The 17999-nt window shown below is 55.0% G+C and overlaps 5 protein-coding genes across 5 annotated transcripts; 4 read left to right on the plus strand and 1 right to left on the minus strand.

The window, feature by feature from the left end:
• Positions 1–335: 335 nt before the first annotated feature.
• AURANDRAFT_67984 (hypothetical protein) lies at positions 336–1770 on the minus strand (the record flags this gene model as incomplete). The annotated part of the gene is made up of 4 exons (XM_009043618.1): positions 336–426; positions 912–1111; positions 1145–1520; positions 1640–1770. 4 exons carry the CDS (start codon positions 1768–1770, stop codon positions 336–338), a joined length of 798 nt encoding a protein of 265 aa, XP_009041866.1.
• A 3398-nt stretch (positions 1771–5168) lies between these two features.
• Positions 5169–5831, plus strand: AURANDRAFT_14630 (hypothetical protein; the record flags this gene model as incomplete). Its single annotated transcript, XM_009043589.1, has 1 exon — positions 5169–5831. A coding segment is annotated over one exon (663 nt), but the record flags the coding sequence as incomplete, so codon positions are not given.
• A 1431-nt stretch (positions 5832–7262) lies between these two features.
• AURANDRAFT_8796 (hypothetical protein) lies at positions 7263–7487 on the plus strand (the record flags this gene model as incomplete). The annotated part of the gene is made up of 1 exon (XM_009043590.1): positions 7263–7487. A coding segment is annotated over one exon (225 nt), but the record flags the coding sequence as incomplete, so codon positions are not given.
• A 2119-nt stretch (positions 7488–9606) lies between these two features.
• AURANDRAFT_67986 (hypothetical protein) lies at positions 9607–12647 on the plus strand (the record flags this gene model as incomplete). The annotated part of the gene is made up of 10 exons (XM_009043591.1): positions 9607–9857; positions 9914–10147; positions 10449–10605; positions 10673–10733; positions 10864–10967; positions 11295–11357; positions 11562–11670; positions 12151–12209; positions 12258–12374; positions 12585–12647. 10 exons carry the CDS (start codon positions 9607–9609, stop codon positions 12645–12647), a joined length of 1218 nt encoding a protein of 405 aa, XP_009041839.1.
• Positions 12648–14993: 2346 nt separating this feature from the next.
• AURANDRAFT_67987 (hypothetical protein) lies at positions 14994–17704 on the plus strand (the record flags this gene model as incomplete). Its single annotated transcript, XM_009043592.1, has 5 exons — positions 14994–15184; positions 15213–15318; positions 16337–16595; positions 17184–17327; positions 17388–17704. The coding sequence occupies 5 exons, from the start codon at positions 14994–14996 to the stop codon at positions 17702–17704; spliced, it is 1017 nt and encodes a 338-aa protein (XP_009041840.1).
• Between the last annotated feature and the right edge of the window lie 295 nt (positions 17705–17999).

A 17999-nucleotide genomic window follows, 5' to 3' on the forward strand; every position in this document is an offset into this window, starting at 1 on the left:
TAGTGACTCTGGTGTCAATTCTCTGCACACCCGGCGATCCGGGGCGATCTCGGAGGTCCGAGGGACCTCAAATGCAATAGAATCTTCACCTTTGAAGCCAACTTTCTTGCTACGCGCAGGGTGGTGGAGCATGAGCATTTTTGTGCTGCGAAAACTGCCGCGTCCAAGTATTCAGCACGATTCATAAACGAGATTGTCACGGCCTCATGACGTACATGTGGCAGGCTATTTCTAGATTCGACCTTGGAAACCTAGCGGCTCAAGCGTCACCTATCCGCAAGATGCGCTTGCCTATTATTGGTATGGGCGTCAGGTCATACGCGCACCTCAGCTGATCAGCTCCGTTTCAGGGAGGAGCTGCATCTGGCGGTCTGTTTTTCGCGTGCAAGAGGCGCATTACGGGACTGTTGTTCCTGATCAGTTGACCTGGAGGATAGACTTGTGTGGCAACTCAGAGCACCTCCACGACGGAAAAAATGTTCGGCTCGTACACACATCAAAGGTGGAGAAGCAAGATGTCAATACCTGTTCACAATACTATCTCAGACAGTCAGCTTCACAGCTAGGCAACGTGCCTGCGAAGACTCCAGCAGATACACTCACGAGCTTGAAAGCTAGCAATCAAATCGTCTAGGGTAAATCATCGTGATCTGCAACGACAACTCGACTCAGATAAATGTCTCGCAGCAGCAAAGACCGGGTAGCGTCCTCACGTCTGATCCTTGGGGCAGTATCTTCTCATCTGCGTGTGGGGGCCCTGGTCAAGAGCGGCTGTGGAAGCCTCATATCAGAGAAACATCGCGGACGCACGTTGGCGCCTGCTTCTCTGGTTTCGCCCAGGAGCTCGAAGAGCGCGGTTTACAGGACGCCACCTGTCCATCCAATCGCACGAGAAAGAATCAAGCAAACACATGCCCCTCCGGCCTCGCTCCATGGTCTTCTCGACGAGCTCGTTGGCATCGCGACCCTGCTCACCGGCACTGCCATCTCGCCCGACGCGCCTCTCATGTCGGCTGGGCTCGACTCTATCGGGGCCACCGAGTTCTCGACGCGACTCAACGAGCGCCTCCGCACCGAGCTTCCGTCGACTCTGTTGTTCGACCACCCATCGCTATGTTCCATCGCCGATTCCTTAGAGACAAACGGCGGAAATTCGAATTCCTGAGAGGAAATCTCGAGAAACGAGATCTGCAGCGAGGTCGCGCCCCGACGGTGAATTGTCACCCAAGACGCCTCGTCGGTGGCCGAGACCATCTCGGCGTCGCTCCTCGATGTACTCGGCACGGCCATCGCCACGAACTCGCCGCTGATGGACGCCGGACTGGACTCGGTGGCGGCGACGGAGTTCGCAAACACGCTCACAGAACAATTTGCCACGGAGCTTCCGCAGACGCTCCTCTTCGATCATCCAACGATCGAGTCGGTAGCCGGGCTGATGTCGGAGGGAGACTCTATTTGCAGGGAGCAGCGAGATACGTGCGCCTTCCAGGCGACGGGACCGTATTACGTAGACACGACGCCTGCCAAAGCATCGAACGTGGCAGTGTCACTCTCGGATGTGTTCTCGTTCAACTTACCGGGGAGCATCTCCACGACGTTTGGACTCAAGCACTTGGTGACTCATGCTCTTGCGACAAACTCAGGCGTGCCTCTCTCGCGTTGGCAGAACGCGCAAGGCGCTTCGTACATGTCAGCCACGTACGGGTCCTTCGCCGTGTTCTCGTTGGACGGAGCCGCTTTTGGAATCTCGAAGATGGAAGTACAAGGCATGAATCCTCAGATGATGGCAGTTCTGGAAACAACGACCTTGACGCTCTGCGCGTGGAGCCGCCGTGCATCACTCGTAAATACCCCAGTCGGATTCTTCCTCGGCGCTGGCGGCTCCATGTCAAGTGAGGGTGCTGGGGCGGGTGCTTCTAATTCAAAAGCACCTTCGGTATACTCCGGAACCTCCGGAGCTCTCTCCGTGGCATCTGGTCGCGTGTCTTTCACGCTCGGGCTGACAGGTCCCTGCTTGACACTGGACACAGCGTGCTCGTCGTCGCTCGTCGCCGCCCATCTGGCAGCCTCGGCTATCAAGCTGGCCGAGTGTCCCCAGGCTGTGGCGACCGGCGTCGGGATGCTGACGCAGGTGGTATCGATTGCGTTCTCAGCCGCGGGCATGCTCTCCGCTTTCGGACGCTGCCGCACGTTTGATCGCCGAGGAGACGGGTACTGCCGCGGCGAAGGTTGCGGAGGTTTTTTACTGGACTCTGGAGTCTCTGCCAAAGTTGCTGTCCTTGGCACGGCGGTGCAGTAGGACGGCCCGAGCGCGAGCTTGACCGCGCCCAACGGGTCATCGCAAAGGCGACTCATTAAAACCGTGCGCGACTGCGACACAACGCAGCGGGCACTCGAAGCACACGGCACGGGAACAGCGCTGGGAGACCCGATCGAAGTAGTTTGTTCTACGGATGCGTGGTTTGAATCATTCGTCTTAGGTCGGGGCGGCTACGGGAGCGTTGTGTGTGGACTCGCAGTCGGTACAATGCGCATCTCTGAAGTCGAACATGGGTCACTTGGAGCCATCGGCGGCTGCCGCTGGGTTGGCCTCTCTCGTGCTTGTGCCCCTAAGTGTATTTTTGATCGCTACAAACGCGCAGCTCAGGCTGTCTGGTCCAATTTAAGCGCAATACCTGCAGAATTTTGACTGCACCAGGTTGAATACGCACCTGTCCTCGATCGCGTCGTCATGATTCCAGATGCCCTTGGAAGCTGCTGCTCAAGGTGAGAACTAGTGAACATCCATGGGTCGGCTGAGCTCCTTTGGGTTCAGCGGAACCATCGCGCACGGGGCATTTGCGGCTATGCGACGACGATCGTTGGACACTGCCAACTTGCCTTCTCTCTACCGTGCTCAATGACCAACTGGGTAGTGGCGACAAAGTCGATGGACTGCACAAGAGGACCCTGGCGTACCTCAAAGCTCGGAATCACTCGTCACTAACGGCTCCCTGTTGCCCTTGACGCAAGCCACCCTTTCGGATCATGTAGTTGGAGGTAAAATCATACTTCCGGGTGTCGGTCACGTCGAGCTGGTCTTGGGGTCACTCGAGTTGCCAAAGTCACTCACTGGTGTTCGATTTCTGCGGCCGTGCATATTACCAGAGCCTGGCTTGGGACGATGCATCCTGTGATGCACGAGCAAAATTTCTGGAGCGTTTGCGGTTGATAGTGTCACAACAACGTGCTAAGAAGCGTTCTAAAATCACTGCGTCGGAAGCTCGCCGGGACGCAACCAGGGAATGAGTGCCAAAAACACCGGCTGTCTTGCGCAAGCACTTGACCATCGCCATTTTACCAACTCCTCGCAGTGAACGGCAGGAAATTTTGCAGGCACACGACGATCTACCGAGTCTGCTTTCAATTCTCTGCACACCCGGCGATCCAGAGCGATCTCGGGGGTCCGAGGGACCTCAATTGTGATAGAACCTTCGCCTTTGAAGCCAACTTTCTTGCTACGCGCAGGGTGGTGGAGCATGTGCATTTTTGTGCTGCGAAAAATGCCGCGTTCGAGTATTCAGCACGATTCATAAACGAGATTGTCACGGCCTCATCAGATACGTGTGGCGGGCTCTTTCTAGATTTGACCTTGCAAACCTAGCGGTTCAAGCGCCACCTATCCGCAAAATGCGCTCGCCCATTATTCGTGTGGGCGTCAGGTCGTACGCGCACTTAGGCTGATCAGCTCCGTTTCGGGGAGGAGCTGCATCTGGTGGTCTATTTTTTGCGTGCAAGACGCGCCGCATTACGGGACTGTTGCGCCTGATCAGTTGACCTGGAGGATAGATTTGTGTGCCAACTGAGAGCATCTCCACGAGGAAACAAATGCCCGGTTCATGATGAAGACTTCAAAGGTGGAGAAGTCAGATGTTGATACTTTTTCACAATACTATTTCGGAGAGCCAGCTTCACACCTAGGCAACGTGCCTACCAAGACTCCAGCAGATACACTCACGAGCTTGAAAGCTAGCAATCAAAGCGTTCAGCGTAAAACATCGTGATCTGAAATGACGATTCGACGCAGAAGCATGTCTTGCAGCACCGCGAACCAGCCAGCGTCCTCACGTCTCATTCATGGGGCAGCATCTTTGCATCTGAGTGTGGGGGCCTTGATCAAGAGGAAGCCTCGCTGTGGAAGCCTCACATCACCGAAGCCTCGCTGACTCACGCTGGCGCCTGCTTCTCTTGTTCCACCCAGGAGCTCGAGGAACGCAGTTGACAGGACGCCATCTGTCCGTCCAATCGCACAAGAAAGAATCAAGCAAACACATACCCCTCCGGCCTCGCTTCATGGTCTTCTCGACGAGCTCGTTGGCATCGCGACCCAGCTCACCGGCACTGCCATCTCGCCCGACGCGCCGCTCATGTCGGCCGGGCTTGACTCAGTCGGAGCCACGGAGCTCTCGACGCGACTCAACGAGCGCCTCGAAGCGGAGCTACCGTCGACGCTGCTGTTCGACCACCCGTCGCTCCGTTCCATTGCTGGTTCTCTAGAGATCGACGGCGGAGATTCGAGTGCTTGAGAGGGAATTTCAGGGGACGAGATTTGTAGCGAGGTCGCGCCCCGACGGTGAATTGTCACCCAAGACGCCTCGTCGGTGGCCGAGACCATCTCGGCGTCGCTCCTCGATGTACTCGGCACAGCCATCGCCACGAACTTGCCGCTGATGGACGCCGGACTGGACTCGGTGGCGGCGACGGAGTTCGCAAACACGCTCACAGAACAATTTGCCACGGAGCTTCCGCAGACGCTCCTCTTCGATCATCCAACAATCGAGTCGGTAGCCGGGCTGATATCGGAGGGAGACTCCATTTGCAAGGAGCAGCGAGATACGTGCGCCTTCCAGGCGACAGGACCGTATTACGTCGACACGACGCCTGCCAAAGCATCGAACGTGGCAGTGTCACTCTCGGATGTGTTCTCGTTCAACTTACCGGGTGGCCTCTCCACGACGTTTGGACTCAAGCACTTGGTGACTCATGCTCTTGCGACAAACTCAGGCGTGCCTCTCTCGCGTTGGCAGAACGCGCAAGGCGCTTCGTACATGTCAGCCACGTACGGGTCCTTCGCCGTGTTCTCGTTGGACGGAGCCGCTTTTGGAATCTCGAAGATGGAAGTACAAGGCATGAATCCTCAGATGATGGCAGTTCTGGAAACAACGACCTTGACGCTCTGCGCGTGGAGCCGCCGTGCATCACTCGTAAATACCCCAGTCGGATTCTTCCTCGGCGCTGGCGGGTCCATGTCAAGTGAGGGCGTTGGGGCGGGTGCTTCTAATTCAAAAGCACCTTCGGTATACTCCGGAACCTCCGGAGCTCTCTCCGTGGCATCTGGTCGCGTGTCTTTCACGCTCGGGCTGACAGGTCCCTGCTTGACACTGGACACAGCGTGCTCGTCGTCGCTCGTCGCCGCCCATCTGGCAGCCTCGGCTATCAAGCTGGCCGAGTGTCCCCAGGCTGTGGCGACCGGCGTCGGGATGCTGACGCAGGTGGTATCGATTGCGTTCTCAGCCGCGGGCATGCTCTCGGCTTTCGGACGCTGCCACACGTTCGATCGCCGCGGAGACGGGTACTGCCGCGGCGAGGGCTGCGGAGCTTTTTTACTGGACTCTGGAGTCTCTGCCAAAGTTGCTGTCCTTGGCACGGCGGTGCAGCAAGACGGCCCGAGCGCGAGCTTGACCGCGCCCAACGGATCATCGCAAAGGAGACTTCTTGAAACTCTGCGAGACTGCGACGCAACAAACCGGGCACTCGAGGCGCACGGCACTGGGACGGCACTCGGGGACCCGATCGAAGTAGTCTCTTCTACATGTGTCAATTGCGTGGTTGGATCACTTGTCTTAGGTCGGGGCGGCTATGGGAGCGTTGTGTGTGAACTCGCAGTCGGTAGAGTGCGCATCTTTCAAGTCGAACATGGGTCACTTGGAGCCATCGGCGGCTGCCGCTGGGTTGGCCTCTCTCGTGCTCGTACCCCTTCGTACATGCTTGGTCGCTATGAATGCGCAGCTCAGACTGTCTGACGCCTCTTGGAAGCGAAGCGCCGCAACCTTCAAGGTCGTAGGTTGAACACGCACCTGTCTTCGATCGTGTCGACATCGTTTGAGATCCCCACCCAGGTGTTGCCTCAAGGCCTTAGTCGATAATCGCCGGTGGGTCGGCTGAGCTCCTTTGGCTTCAGCGGGACCATCGCGCACGGGGCGTTTGTGGCTGTGGCATGACAAGGCTCAGTCCTGAACACAGTCAGGTCACTTTCCCTCTATCGTGCCCAATGACCAATCATCTCTGGTGAGCGGCAAGCAAGTCTATGGACAACGCAACAGGACTCTGGAATCGCCCAAAGCGCGATAACGGCACCCGGGACCGGAGATCGCGACGTCAACACGTGCGCATATGCAGTCCTTTTGTCGCTGGCAGGCGGTGGACTGCGCGCATCTCTTAGTGACGTTCGCTTCAATCACTGATTCATGTCACAGGCACACAACAGCATGCTCAGTTGTCGCTTTGACTCTACGGCGCATACTTGAGCTCTTGTGACGCAGTCGTGACAGCCTCGAGTGCTTGTGTGCGGTGTGGTGCTGCAGGGTGGTTCGCAGGCTGAGATTTCCAAGATTGTTCACCAACCAGCAGTTCCGCAGACTTGGACCATTTGCAGCAAGGCGCTTGGCACACTGCAGTTTGATAACTTTGGCAAGGCTATGCTACAGTCTCCAACCTCCTGAGAGTCTTAGGCACAGTCTGCTGAATTTTTCCTATTGTCGTTGGCAACGGCTCTCGACAAGGGCGAGCTCGGCAGCCCGTAAGAAATACTCGCAATTGACATGTATTCACATCAGAGCGCTGATACACAGATAAAGCACCTGTATCGCGCGATGGTCTCAGATCGCGCCGTGCGTTTCCTCGTGGCAGACGCTGCATCCTGGGATAACACGGCGGTGGCGAGCGGGATCCATGTGCAGTGACGCCTCGCTTCCTTGGCTCCGCTAAACACTGCAGACATAACTTTTGAACTCGATCTCGTTGGTATCGCCGCTCTGTTCTACTACGCTCCAAATCTAGCCCTGAACGCCTCGAGCGCGGAAGCATTCCACGTCAGTCCCGGCAGATACACGATGGGGCGCGGGTAGGAAAACATCACTTTCGTTAGCGATGATGAAGACACCATCTCACTAGCATTGTCAAGTCTAAGTAGACTGCTTCGATAGTGTGAGCTGGCCTTTATGGAACTCGGGCGCCTCGAGGTCGGCACGGAAAGCGCGGTGGACCGCGGCAAGTCAACTAAGTCGTTCTTGATCTCATTGTTCGAGGCTGACGACCATCACAGTGTTGAAGGGCTCGACACTTTCAATGCGTGTTATGGGGGCACAAATGCATTATTCAGTACCACCAACTGGCTCCACAGCAAAGCATGGAATGGCACGTATGGTGCTGTGGTTTGTTCCGACCCGGCGGTCCACCCAGATCCTGCTAATATCTCTGGTGTTGGGGCGTCGTCCATATCCCTGGTGGTAGCGTCGCAAGCATCCTTGCTGCTCCAGCGAGCGCGCGCGACCTTCATCAAGCACTCCTGGGACTTCTATCGGCCCGTCGGATGGCCCACAAACGACGCGGTAATGGACGTGAACATCGCAACTGGTCAATACGAAGAGGCCATGCTGTGGTGCTAGGACAAGTTTAGTGAAACAGTGGGTCGACGGGATCTATTGACAACATTCGATCTAGTCGCGTACCACAACAACGCCCCTTATCATTCAAAGAGGAACCTGAGGCTCATGTGTGAAGTGATGTACGGTAAACTTTCCAAGGCTCAACACGAGAATTTGTTCCAAAAGCATGTTGCGGCTGGCATTGATATAAGTGCCCAAAATGCTACCACCTACACGTGCCCGGTCTACGCGAGTCTGCTGTCGTTCGCTCTTACAGTTGGCTCTGGCCTGGCCAATCAACACATCCTGTGCATAGCGTATGGATCTGGTTGCGCCGCTAGTATGTTCGGACTGGACGCTACTGCTGCGCCCGTGTACGCTTCTGATGTGCTCGCCGGCCTGCGTGATCGGTAGCAAACACCGATAGAGGACGCCCTACTACTCGTCAACGCCTTTGAGATGGCATACAGATGATTCGGATACGAGCCGTCACATCACGAGTGCTGATAGGATGCAGCCTTTTATCTCAAGAGCGTCAGTGCGATGGGCGTTCGCACTTATGAAGCCCATTCTGCAGTTACGTTGATCAAGGTAGACTCGCTGGATTTTTCTCGTGTCGTCCGCGTTGAGCTAGCCTAGGACTCAGTGACTCACTCCTTGGTCGAGGAGCTCATCCCGGTCCTGGATCCTGGACGAATCATAGTTTTCGCTTTTGCAACTGCTGCTCAGAGTGGAACCGGAAGCGCCATGGCAGAGAGAACCCTTCTCAATCACTTGTCGTCACGATGCAATCATCTTCCCATCGTATTCTCGAGTCGCGGGCATACGACAGGGGGGAGAATGCTGATTATTGCGGTTGCAGATCTCGCGATTGCAACTTCTAAAGCTATGTTTGGACTGTCTGTTGCGCTTCATGAACCCCATGGCATCGCCCCTGTGGCGCTCCGCAGGCGAGTCAGATCCCACCTCATTCGCCGATGGGTGCTGCTTCAAGATGACCTTGACGTGAGCACCGCACTGAGGAACGGCCTTATCGAGATCATTACCTCAATAGGTGAAGAACATCACTTTCTTTGCTCTCTGGATCAGAGTTTAGCATCAGGGTCGACCATGGGCTCGCAGATGTAGATGATTTTCCCAGGAATCTTGGTGAATGATACAGCAAGGCACAGTATCCGACAGGTGAGATTCCCTCTGGCAGGGGTTGGAGAAATGCTGGTGGACGAAGGCTCTTGCTATTGGAGGTAGACAGCTGAGTACATTTACAATCTTCAGATGGAAGGGATGCATGCCATGGTGCTGCATGCAGGTTCCGGAACTCTAAGGGCAGGCTTGGGTCATCACACTGAAGCGATTCCAACGAAGCGGCTGACGTCTGACTAGCACGCTCGATAATTGATTTTGAACATTCTTGCAAAGCTCCAAGCTCCCCTGCTTGGTATTTTGCAGAAATACAGCTCGTGCGTGTTCAATTGGATGCTTGATGCCGACTGGAGGATGTGCGGGACTCAAGCCCAGGGAGAAGTATTGTCGAGATGTCGAGCTGCTGAACACGCTCCGCACTCCGAGCTCGCGTGCGAAAGTGCAGACCTACTAAAGACGGGCGTCATTTCCTCCTTTCACAACGTTGCCTCCGGCCAATATTCTCATGCGCTCACTCTCGCATATACGGTGACCTTGGCACCTCGTACCGGGGCCCGGAACACGACCACACTACTGCGAGCTAGCAATCACATGGCATGTGCAAACATGAATATCTACGGGCAATATTGTGAAACGAGCGATGACGCCAAGCAGTGCCACCGGTCGCCCTGTAAATTCTCTACAAGATGACATGTTTTCCTTTCATTGACTGAACACAACTAGCCTCGTAATTGATGAGGCGGGGCACCATTAGTAGCGGAGGTATCGTACATAGAAAATGTGCTTTCCCTTTCGCTCGCTCGATGAATTGGTCAAACCAGCACAAAGGTCAGTCTACAATTTGCGGGTGTGTCAAAAGCAGCACCGAAAATACAAAGCAGGGGTCGGTCGAGTCGTATTTCCTTCCACTGAGACCAGAAAGAACAGGCAACTAATTGATAGTTGTGCGCAGGGGTCCAAACATAAATATGTGCGCAAAACATTCTACAGTTTTGCCCGACCGGACTCGGCATCACTAGCGTTGATACTGTACTTCGTCAGATGCAGCCAAGCTCTCATCAACACGTTATGTGCTGCGCATGTAGTCTAGAAACTGCTGGCGGTATTTGGACTTTAGCTCATGCTTTCTGCTGTTGTGAATTGCCAACGACGCTCATTCTTGTGCCCGATACTGCTTTGGATATCGAGCCACTTGTAACAGCATCGGATCTGCTGATTGTGAAGCGCAGAGGCAAGGCACACTGGCAATTTGCCCCTGCATTCGGCGCTGGCACACGCATGCGCATCGCGTTGCCCGAAGCGTCCTTCCACCTGAAGTCGTACCTCCGCCCTAGATCAGCAGCCGAAGCTGTCGTGTTCGCCACTGAATAGGGTCCGAGTGTAGAAGCAGCACGCGACTCGCGCACGGTGCGCCTTGTGGTTTCTACTGTTTCAACGTCGGTCGCTGAACTGAATGACGTAGTCCACTTCAATGCTCAAAGCGATTCCCTAATTGCAGACCTGACCCTATGCATCATTTCGCTTCGGAGAATAGGCTGCTATGCAGAGAGCTGATCCATGCTATTTTAGGGCGCCGGTGCTTATTTTTGCACCGGCGGGAACTTCGCACAAATGGCGCAGGGAAACTTGTAGCTATAGAAAGAAATATCTTCTGTCTAGAGAACTTCGCGCGTCACGTGAGACATTCGTCGACTCTCTGTGCCGAAGTTCGGTGCAGTTCATGGAAAGCTCATTGGAGGGGGTGTCGCGTTCGCGCTTGCGACAGATTGGCGCGTCTGTACCACTGGGACAACGTTCAACTATGGCAACCTGCCGCGGGGAGTGAATCCCCTTTTCATGTTCAGCTGAGCGCTGCCATTGATGGTGGGGTACCCTACCGGGTTTCAAATATATGTGGAGGATATAGTTCTCTCCAGTAATCAGGCAGATGCATATGGCATTGTAGACTAGATCACAGTCAGCAAGGCCGAAGCGTAGCACTCGACAGCTGGTCCGGCCTTGTTCAGCTTCCACTCAATTTTCTGACCCACCTCAGTACCTTCAGAGTGCGTGCTTGATGCCGCACAAGCGGCACTAGAGGTCGTGTGCTTTGCTGAGTCTTTCATGGATCGAATGGTCTCCTCTGAGAAACCTCCAGAGGTAATGAGGAAGGGAGGCGTGATCCAGCGACCATCTCCAATCTAAGCTACACAGCTAGAATTCGACGATTCCGATGTATCATGAAAAGTAAGTTTATGCGTCGCGGAGGTCCTCGGCACTCAAGTAGCTGGAGACGTGCCGTTGATGGCGGCGGGAATTGACTCTCTGGGCGCCACGGAGCTGTAGCGAGCACTGAGCGACGAGTTCAGCGCCGAGCTCCCGGCCACGCTCCTCTTCGACCATCCTTCGATTGCCGGAATCGCAACTTTGGTGATCCAAGCATTTCATGTGCCATCGCCGCACGTAGGTGAACGTGCTTGTCACTAGGTGGATGCGCACCAAGTGCAAGCAACGGTTGCCACTTGCGTCGCGGAGGTGCTTGGCACTCAAGTAGCTGGAGACGTGCCGTTGATGGCGGCGGGAATTGACTCTCTGGGCGCCACGGAGCTGTAGCGAGCACTGAGCGACGAGTTCAGCGCCGAGCTCCCGGCCACGCTCCTCTTCGACCATCCTTCGATTGCCGGAATCGCAACTTTGGTGATCCAAGCATTTCATGTGCCATCGCCGCACGTAGGTGAACGTGCTTGTCACTAGGTGGATGCGCACCAAGTGCAAGCAACGGTTGCCACTTGCGTCGCGGAGGTGCTTGGCACTCGAGTAGCTGGAGACGCGGCGTTGATGGCCGCGGGAATTGACTCTCTGGGTGCCACGGAGCTGTAGCGAGCCTTGAGTGGTGAGTTCAGCGCCGAGCTCCCGGCCACGCTCCTTTTCGACTATCCTTCGATTGAGGGTATTACTTCAGTTATTACCGAGGAGAGGCCTCTGTTGGTTTCAATATTACACACTGAGGTGTACTCTGGGGCTTAAAGGACAAGACTGAGCCTCAAGTAAGATGCCTCGCCGCCCCTACTGATATCAGAAGCATCAGATGGGACGGCAACCTTGACCTACAATCGGCCCAATACTCAAAATGCCTGGGACGGTGAAATGATCGATGCCTTATCGCGTTCTCTCGAACTCTTGAGCAATAGTACGAGCACACAACAAGTGGTGGTTACTGGAACTGGTCGCTATTTTTGTTCGGGGGCCGCTTTCACTGAGATCGTCGCAGTGTAATCCACCGACTCAGACCATTCGAATCCGCTCTCGGTATTCCTTTGTTTTCCAAAGCCAATTGTTGCAGCTGTAAACGGACCTGCATTTGGTGCGGGCGTAACACAAGCTACTCTTTGCGATGCCATCGTTTCTTCAGACGAAGCCACATTTTCCCTGCCCTTTAACTGATGGAAGGTATCGCCAGAAGGATGCTCATCAATCCACCTTGTTCGCATTGTTGGGGCTGTGGCGTCCCAAATGATTGTAGACATGTGGATCCCTTCTTCTCTAGACCTACTTGCGGTTGGACTGGTCACGTGATCTGCGCGCACTAAAACGCTCGTAGAAACCGCATGTCAGCTTCAAATTGCAAGATGAGGGCTCCCGGTCATTGGAAGTGCCTCGGAGGCAACTCATGAATACTCCAAGGCGGATGAGATAGAAAGTGCTGCTCTGAGTGATGCGGTTTCCTCTACACCTTTCTTCCTCGGATAAATTGAGTTTGCTATGCGCTAGTGATAGCCGATAGTTGAGACCACTTTTCGCATCAAGTTTTTGAATTCAGCCTTGTCCACCATAGTCTAGTTGATTCGCGATGAAGATGATAGCAGCGATGGAACGTCGCGTGCGATTGTGGGTGCGATCGGCGGGATGCAGTAGCGGCGGCCAGAAGAGACTAAACCTCCTCTCGCAGAACACCGGGCCCCTCCATTTTCGCGAGAGGCCGGACGAGGACTCTGATTCTAATTCCATCTGCCGGGCGCAGCTGTGAGCTCGGCCGATTTGAGATGCCTCGTATCCAATTCTCTGGTAACTTCTACCTGTGTTCCGTTGCATCGGTGGGACAGTGCGTCGGAGCCACCTGCGGCAGCGTATGGGTCTTTTCTGTAGATGCCACTTGTACTAGACGATGGACGCAGTTTCGGAATAAATCGACTTGAGGCCGGCAGAACTGATCCGCAATACTTTCAGCTACTTCAATTGGCAGGCCAACATCTGGAACCGGGGTCTTCTCACAGAGGGTTCGGAGTTTACGTGGGAATGCTTTCTTCCCCGATTGAGGTTGTTTCTACTTCCGTTCAAACGGGCCATTGATCGCAGGTCAGCTCCGCGGCTGGTCGAATCTCCTTCACGTTTGGGCTCACGGGCGCAGCTGTGACAATCGACACTGCCTGCTCTTCGTAGCTCGTAGCGACTCATATTGGTCTGATGGGGATGGAGTGAAACGATTGCACGCAGGCCTTATCTCTGGGTGTCGGTTTACTCGGGCCAATTTGGAATGGTGGATTTGCAGCGCAGGGCATGACTTCGACTCGCGGTCGCTGCCACACCTTTGATTCTCGCGCCGACGGATACGCTCGCGGAGAAGGCTGCTCACTGCTACTCTTGCATACTGAGGCCGACACGGTGTCTTGTCTTCTTTCCGCGGCAGTCTAAAACGACGGGCCAAGCGCCAGCATGACAGCCCCTAATGGATCCGCGTAGTGACGCCTGATTGATGCGGTACGGAAATCTGTTGATTGTGCACGTGAGTTTCGCGGGGTTGCCTTTGAGGCCCATGGGACGGGAACTGCGCTTGGAGATCCCGTCGAGGTTGGAGCAGTCATTGGTGCGCTTTGTACGTTCGGAGCAGAAATTGTGTGCACGTCGCTCAAGGCAAACATGGGGCATCTCGAGGCTGCTGCGGGTGGAGCGGGAGCGGTCTCATAATTATCTTTTACTCTGTCAATCGGAAGTGTTGCTGCGAACTCTCAGCTGCAAAAGCTGAACCCGCATCTGGGGACAATGGTTTGAGCTGTGCCCTACTCGATTCCGGTTCGGGATTTTGTACCACTAGGGGAAGGCGTGCTCCAAGGCCGACTCAGTTCTTTCGGGGCGACTGGGACGATCGTACACGGGGCCTTTGCGGCTATGGTCTAGTCACACTTGTCCAAGTACACTGCCAAATTGCCTTCCCTCTATCGTGCTCAGCTGCCAGCCGTCTACCTGTTACAGAATGGTGGCCGCGCACATGAGCGGTAATATGCATTCCTGCCGTCCCAGGACCTCAAGACTCAGCCAATCGCCCCAACAGATATCTACTAAGAAGCTAAAGAACACACTCACGCATGCCGATGAGCACGGTTTGCAAGAACTCAATATGAACCACGTGGAATATTCAATTGGTATCGCGTACCGCAGCTCACAGCATTTGAATGTAAATCTCAGTCTCCAGCTTCTGCCGGTAGTGGGGGGAGGGTGTGCGACTTGCATTCATTATCTATAATGCTCACGATGTGGACTTAATGACCGGAAATGACTTATTCGCGCATGCCTGCTGTCCGGCACGTAATATTGAGTTCCCAGTATGCACTTCGGCTCCTGTTCCTCCACGGCATGGATACGTACGCGGAATTTTAAGTGAGTTCGATGAACCATCAGGGATGGCTTTCAAGCCAAATGATCCAGTGGACGACACTGAGCGCTCCTAATCAGGGCGCTGATTTTTCATCTGGAGCCGGTGGGGCGTTCTTGCGCCAGCGGTTTGGCTACGAGCCGCGCAAGTCGCGGTCGTGGCGCCTAGTCACGCAGTATTCCCTGACGAGCGCAAGCCAAGCCGAGATGTTTGCGCGAATCCGCAGAGCGACAGATCTCAGTAACGACAGCTTCGGGCTGCAGGAGGATTGGATGGCATCTGTTGAGTAGATAACACGAGCCGTGAGGGAACAGGCACCAGTCCACGGTTTGGCAGGTATCAGTGAGGGCGGCACCGCAGCGTCGATTCTCGTCAATCAAAATGCTAATGCTTTTGGGTCAGGATTCTAGGGGTGACTGCTGATCAGCATCTGCGCGCTGACGTCGCCCGCTCATAGTCACCTGTACGAGGACGGAGCAGGCAACACGCCGTCCCTGCACTTGGTCGGCGATTGCGACACCAACGATATTAAGCACATGGTCGGACGGACTGCGGGGCTCTTTGGGTCTAGCTCTGGGATTTGCGTGTTCCGCGGAGGGCACAAATTGCCCAACATGAGCCCGCGGTTGGTCGATGCGTTGGAAGCACTCCACTTCATTACAATCGGCAGGCCCGTCGCTCATGCGAGTGACCCTGTTCGATTGAAACACAAATGCTTCTACTGGAAGTACGATCATGAGTATATTCCTGGTCAGGCACTCAAGGATGCCAGGTCCAGTGAAACTTGTTCCCATAACATGGATGCTCATTCGCGCACTACGCATGCGTATTGGCAAGACGGGCACATTCTACGTTTGGAGTGTGGGCGCCTATAGACAATCACTCTTCTCCTGGCAAGTATGCTTCACTCCGCCGCGTGCTACGCTCTCGTTCTGTCCATGAAGGATGATAGCGCGCGGAATTCGACGATGCGGTAACCCGGTTGCAATCGCGTCCCGGTCTGGAAAGATACAGCACGACTCCAATCCTCGCAATCCCGGGCAAAGGGTGAATGGATCTTGCTCAAGTCGCGGACTGGTGCGTCGGTACGAGAGGACGTCAGCGAGGAGAGTGTGTAATGACTGATCCGTGGAACGAGAGTGCTGTTGCCTTGGACAGAAGGGACGCTCTCAATCGATTAAGAAGCTACACGTTGACCCTATAGGGCATCAAGGTCGTTGGTATTTGAAACACGCTAGCTTCGATGCGCAAATAGCATGCGTTGCTCGCGCCTCAAGAAGGGGGCGATGTAAGATGGGCAGGGGTCGTTACGTCGACCTCACGTCTCATTGTGCAGCGTGGTAGCACCGGTCGGCCTTTGTGATGTGCGAAATCGACCGAGGCGTTCACGTCGCCGTCGATGCCGAGACTCAAAGAATCTTCGTGCTGTTGGAGTTCGGACCGGGCGGTTTTGATTCGATCTTTCGTCTAATGCAGCCAGCTCATGTAGCAGATGATGCGGTATTCAGCTGGTGTCGTTGTCGAACTGAGTATGAGCAGCCCAGGAGAGCTTTCCCCGCCTCTCATTGCAGCCCCGATGATTCTAGTAGCTGAAAAAGCGTCCTATGCGTGATCTGCGCAAATTGTTTGAGACTACACACTCGTCGTAAATCGGAGCCGGAAATTCTCTTTAGTTGGCCAACTGAATGACTTGACTCTCTGAACTGCAGTCTCGTGTTTCAAGTCGCTAGCAAAAACCCGGGCTAGTATCGGGCCCACCGTCCAGCTCTAGGTTTTTATGAGTGCCAGTCGACAGATATAACACTCAAGTGTCCACCTTGCTCTTGTCGCCGGCCGTGGCGCAGTTCACGTGTGCTTGACTTGATTTGAGTCAGCGGAGGTAAAGGCCCTGACTGCGATTCTGGGCGCGGCCCCCAAAAGCGGAATGCGCATTGACCTACTCGCATCTTTTTTAAATGAGGACAATTGCATCCGCGGCACTTGGCTACTTGGCAATGAAAAGGTGGTTGGTAAAACAATGGTCGCTTCAGGGCTCTTGACGTTCGAAACAATCGCATCTCTCCGAGGCATTTCGATTAGGACGGTCTCCGATGTCGAGGCGCTATACACATCCGTTGAATCTTTGACGCGAGCCGACAGTCTGGAAGCCGCTTGAATGAGGCTCATCGACGAGATCGCGCAAGAGAACCAACAAAGAGCGATAGAGGTGACGAATCGGGATGTGCTCCTGCTACCGGCCGCACAAGTGCGCCGTTTGTTGAGCAGTGCAGCTAAATCCAGGTTCGGCGGTATGAAACTAGCACCACAACGTAGCGCTAAGGTCGTCACCCTCGCGTGGAATGACACCAATACAGCGTCGCTCGAGCTCGACGACCCCTCCACGTTCAATGCCATGACCTCAAGCTTGCTGGAGAATCTCGGACAATGTCTGACAGCAGCGTTTGCGGCCACAAAGATTCGAGCTCTGGTACTGCAGGCCACTGGCCCTCATTTTTGCACCGGAGGTCGCTACGACAAAACTGCATCGTCACTCCCGCCTTGGTGGATCAAAGCGCAGGGCGTATACGGCAGTGGGTGTCTCCTCGGCCGAATACGGAGCGCAACAATATTTTCAACCTCCGTGCTGCAGGGATCGTCCATCGGTGGCGGGTTGCTGTTGGGCCTGGCCACGGACCACCGTATCGCCACTCACTCTGCGATTTTCCGGCTAGGCGTCGCGCCGTAAGGCCTCAGTCCAGTAGTGAAGGCAACAGCTGTACTGCCGAAACTCGTCGGATACAGTCTCGCAACGCGAATGTACGTGGAGGACTTGTCCTTGGGTGCCCACATCGCCATGGCATCCGGCATCGTGGATGATGTGCTGTCTGATCGTAGGACGGCGAAGGCGTACGTCTCCTGACGTACCCGTAACGGACGATGCCTGCATTCAGGTGGTAATCTGACCAATGGAATGCATTTGATTCAGGAGACACTGCTGAACGCGGAAACCAGTGTTGCTGCCAGTGGAACGTTGAGAGTCGCGCCTGTTGCGGCCCGCGAGACCGTGAGGCATGCTTCACCATCTCAGGCGCCTGCCACGACGTCGGCTCCACTAGCAACGCCGGATGCCACTCGAGGCTCTTCGACGGAGCTGACCGATGTCATCGTGAGGTCTCTGATAGCATTGAGCGTGGGCACTGAGATATCAGATGACGTGCCGCTCATGGAAGCCGGAATCGACTCCCTTTCTGCATCAGAAGTAGTGTAGTCGATAGGCAAGGAGTTTGAGATAGAACTACCCGCGACGCTACTATTCGATCACCCAAGTATAGCGTCTATCTCCTAGCATGTTGGTCGAGCTCCACGTGTGGACGTGAACAGGCTGGAACACGAGGCTGCGCCGTCGCCTGTCTTGACGGAAGCAATTTAAACCAGACTTGCGCACAGATCCACAATACTGCAGAGTGATATTCGACCAAGAATCCACTCGATCGTGAAATAGAACGTCGGGCGGGACATTGGGAAAGACGCGCCTCTGATGGAAGCGGGCATCGATTCGCTTG

Source organism: Aureococcus anophagefferens, assembly GCF_000186865.1.
Source record: "Aureococcus anophagefferens unplaced genomic scaffold AURANscaffold_59, whole genome shotgun sequence".
NCBI classification, from domain to species: domain Eukaryota; class Pelagophyceae; order Pelagomonadales; family Pelagomonadaceae; genus Aureococcus; species Aureococcus anophagefferens.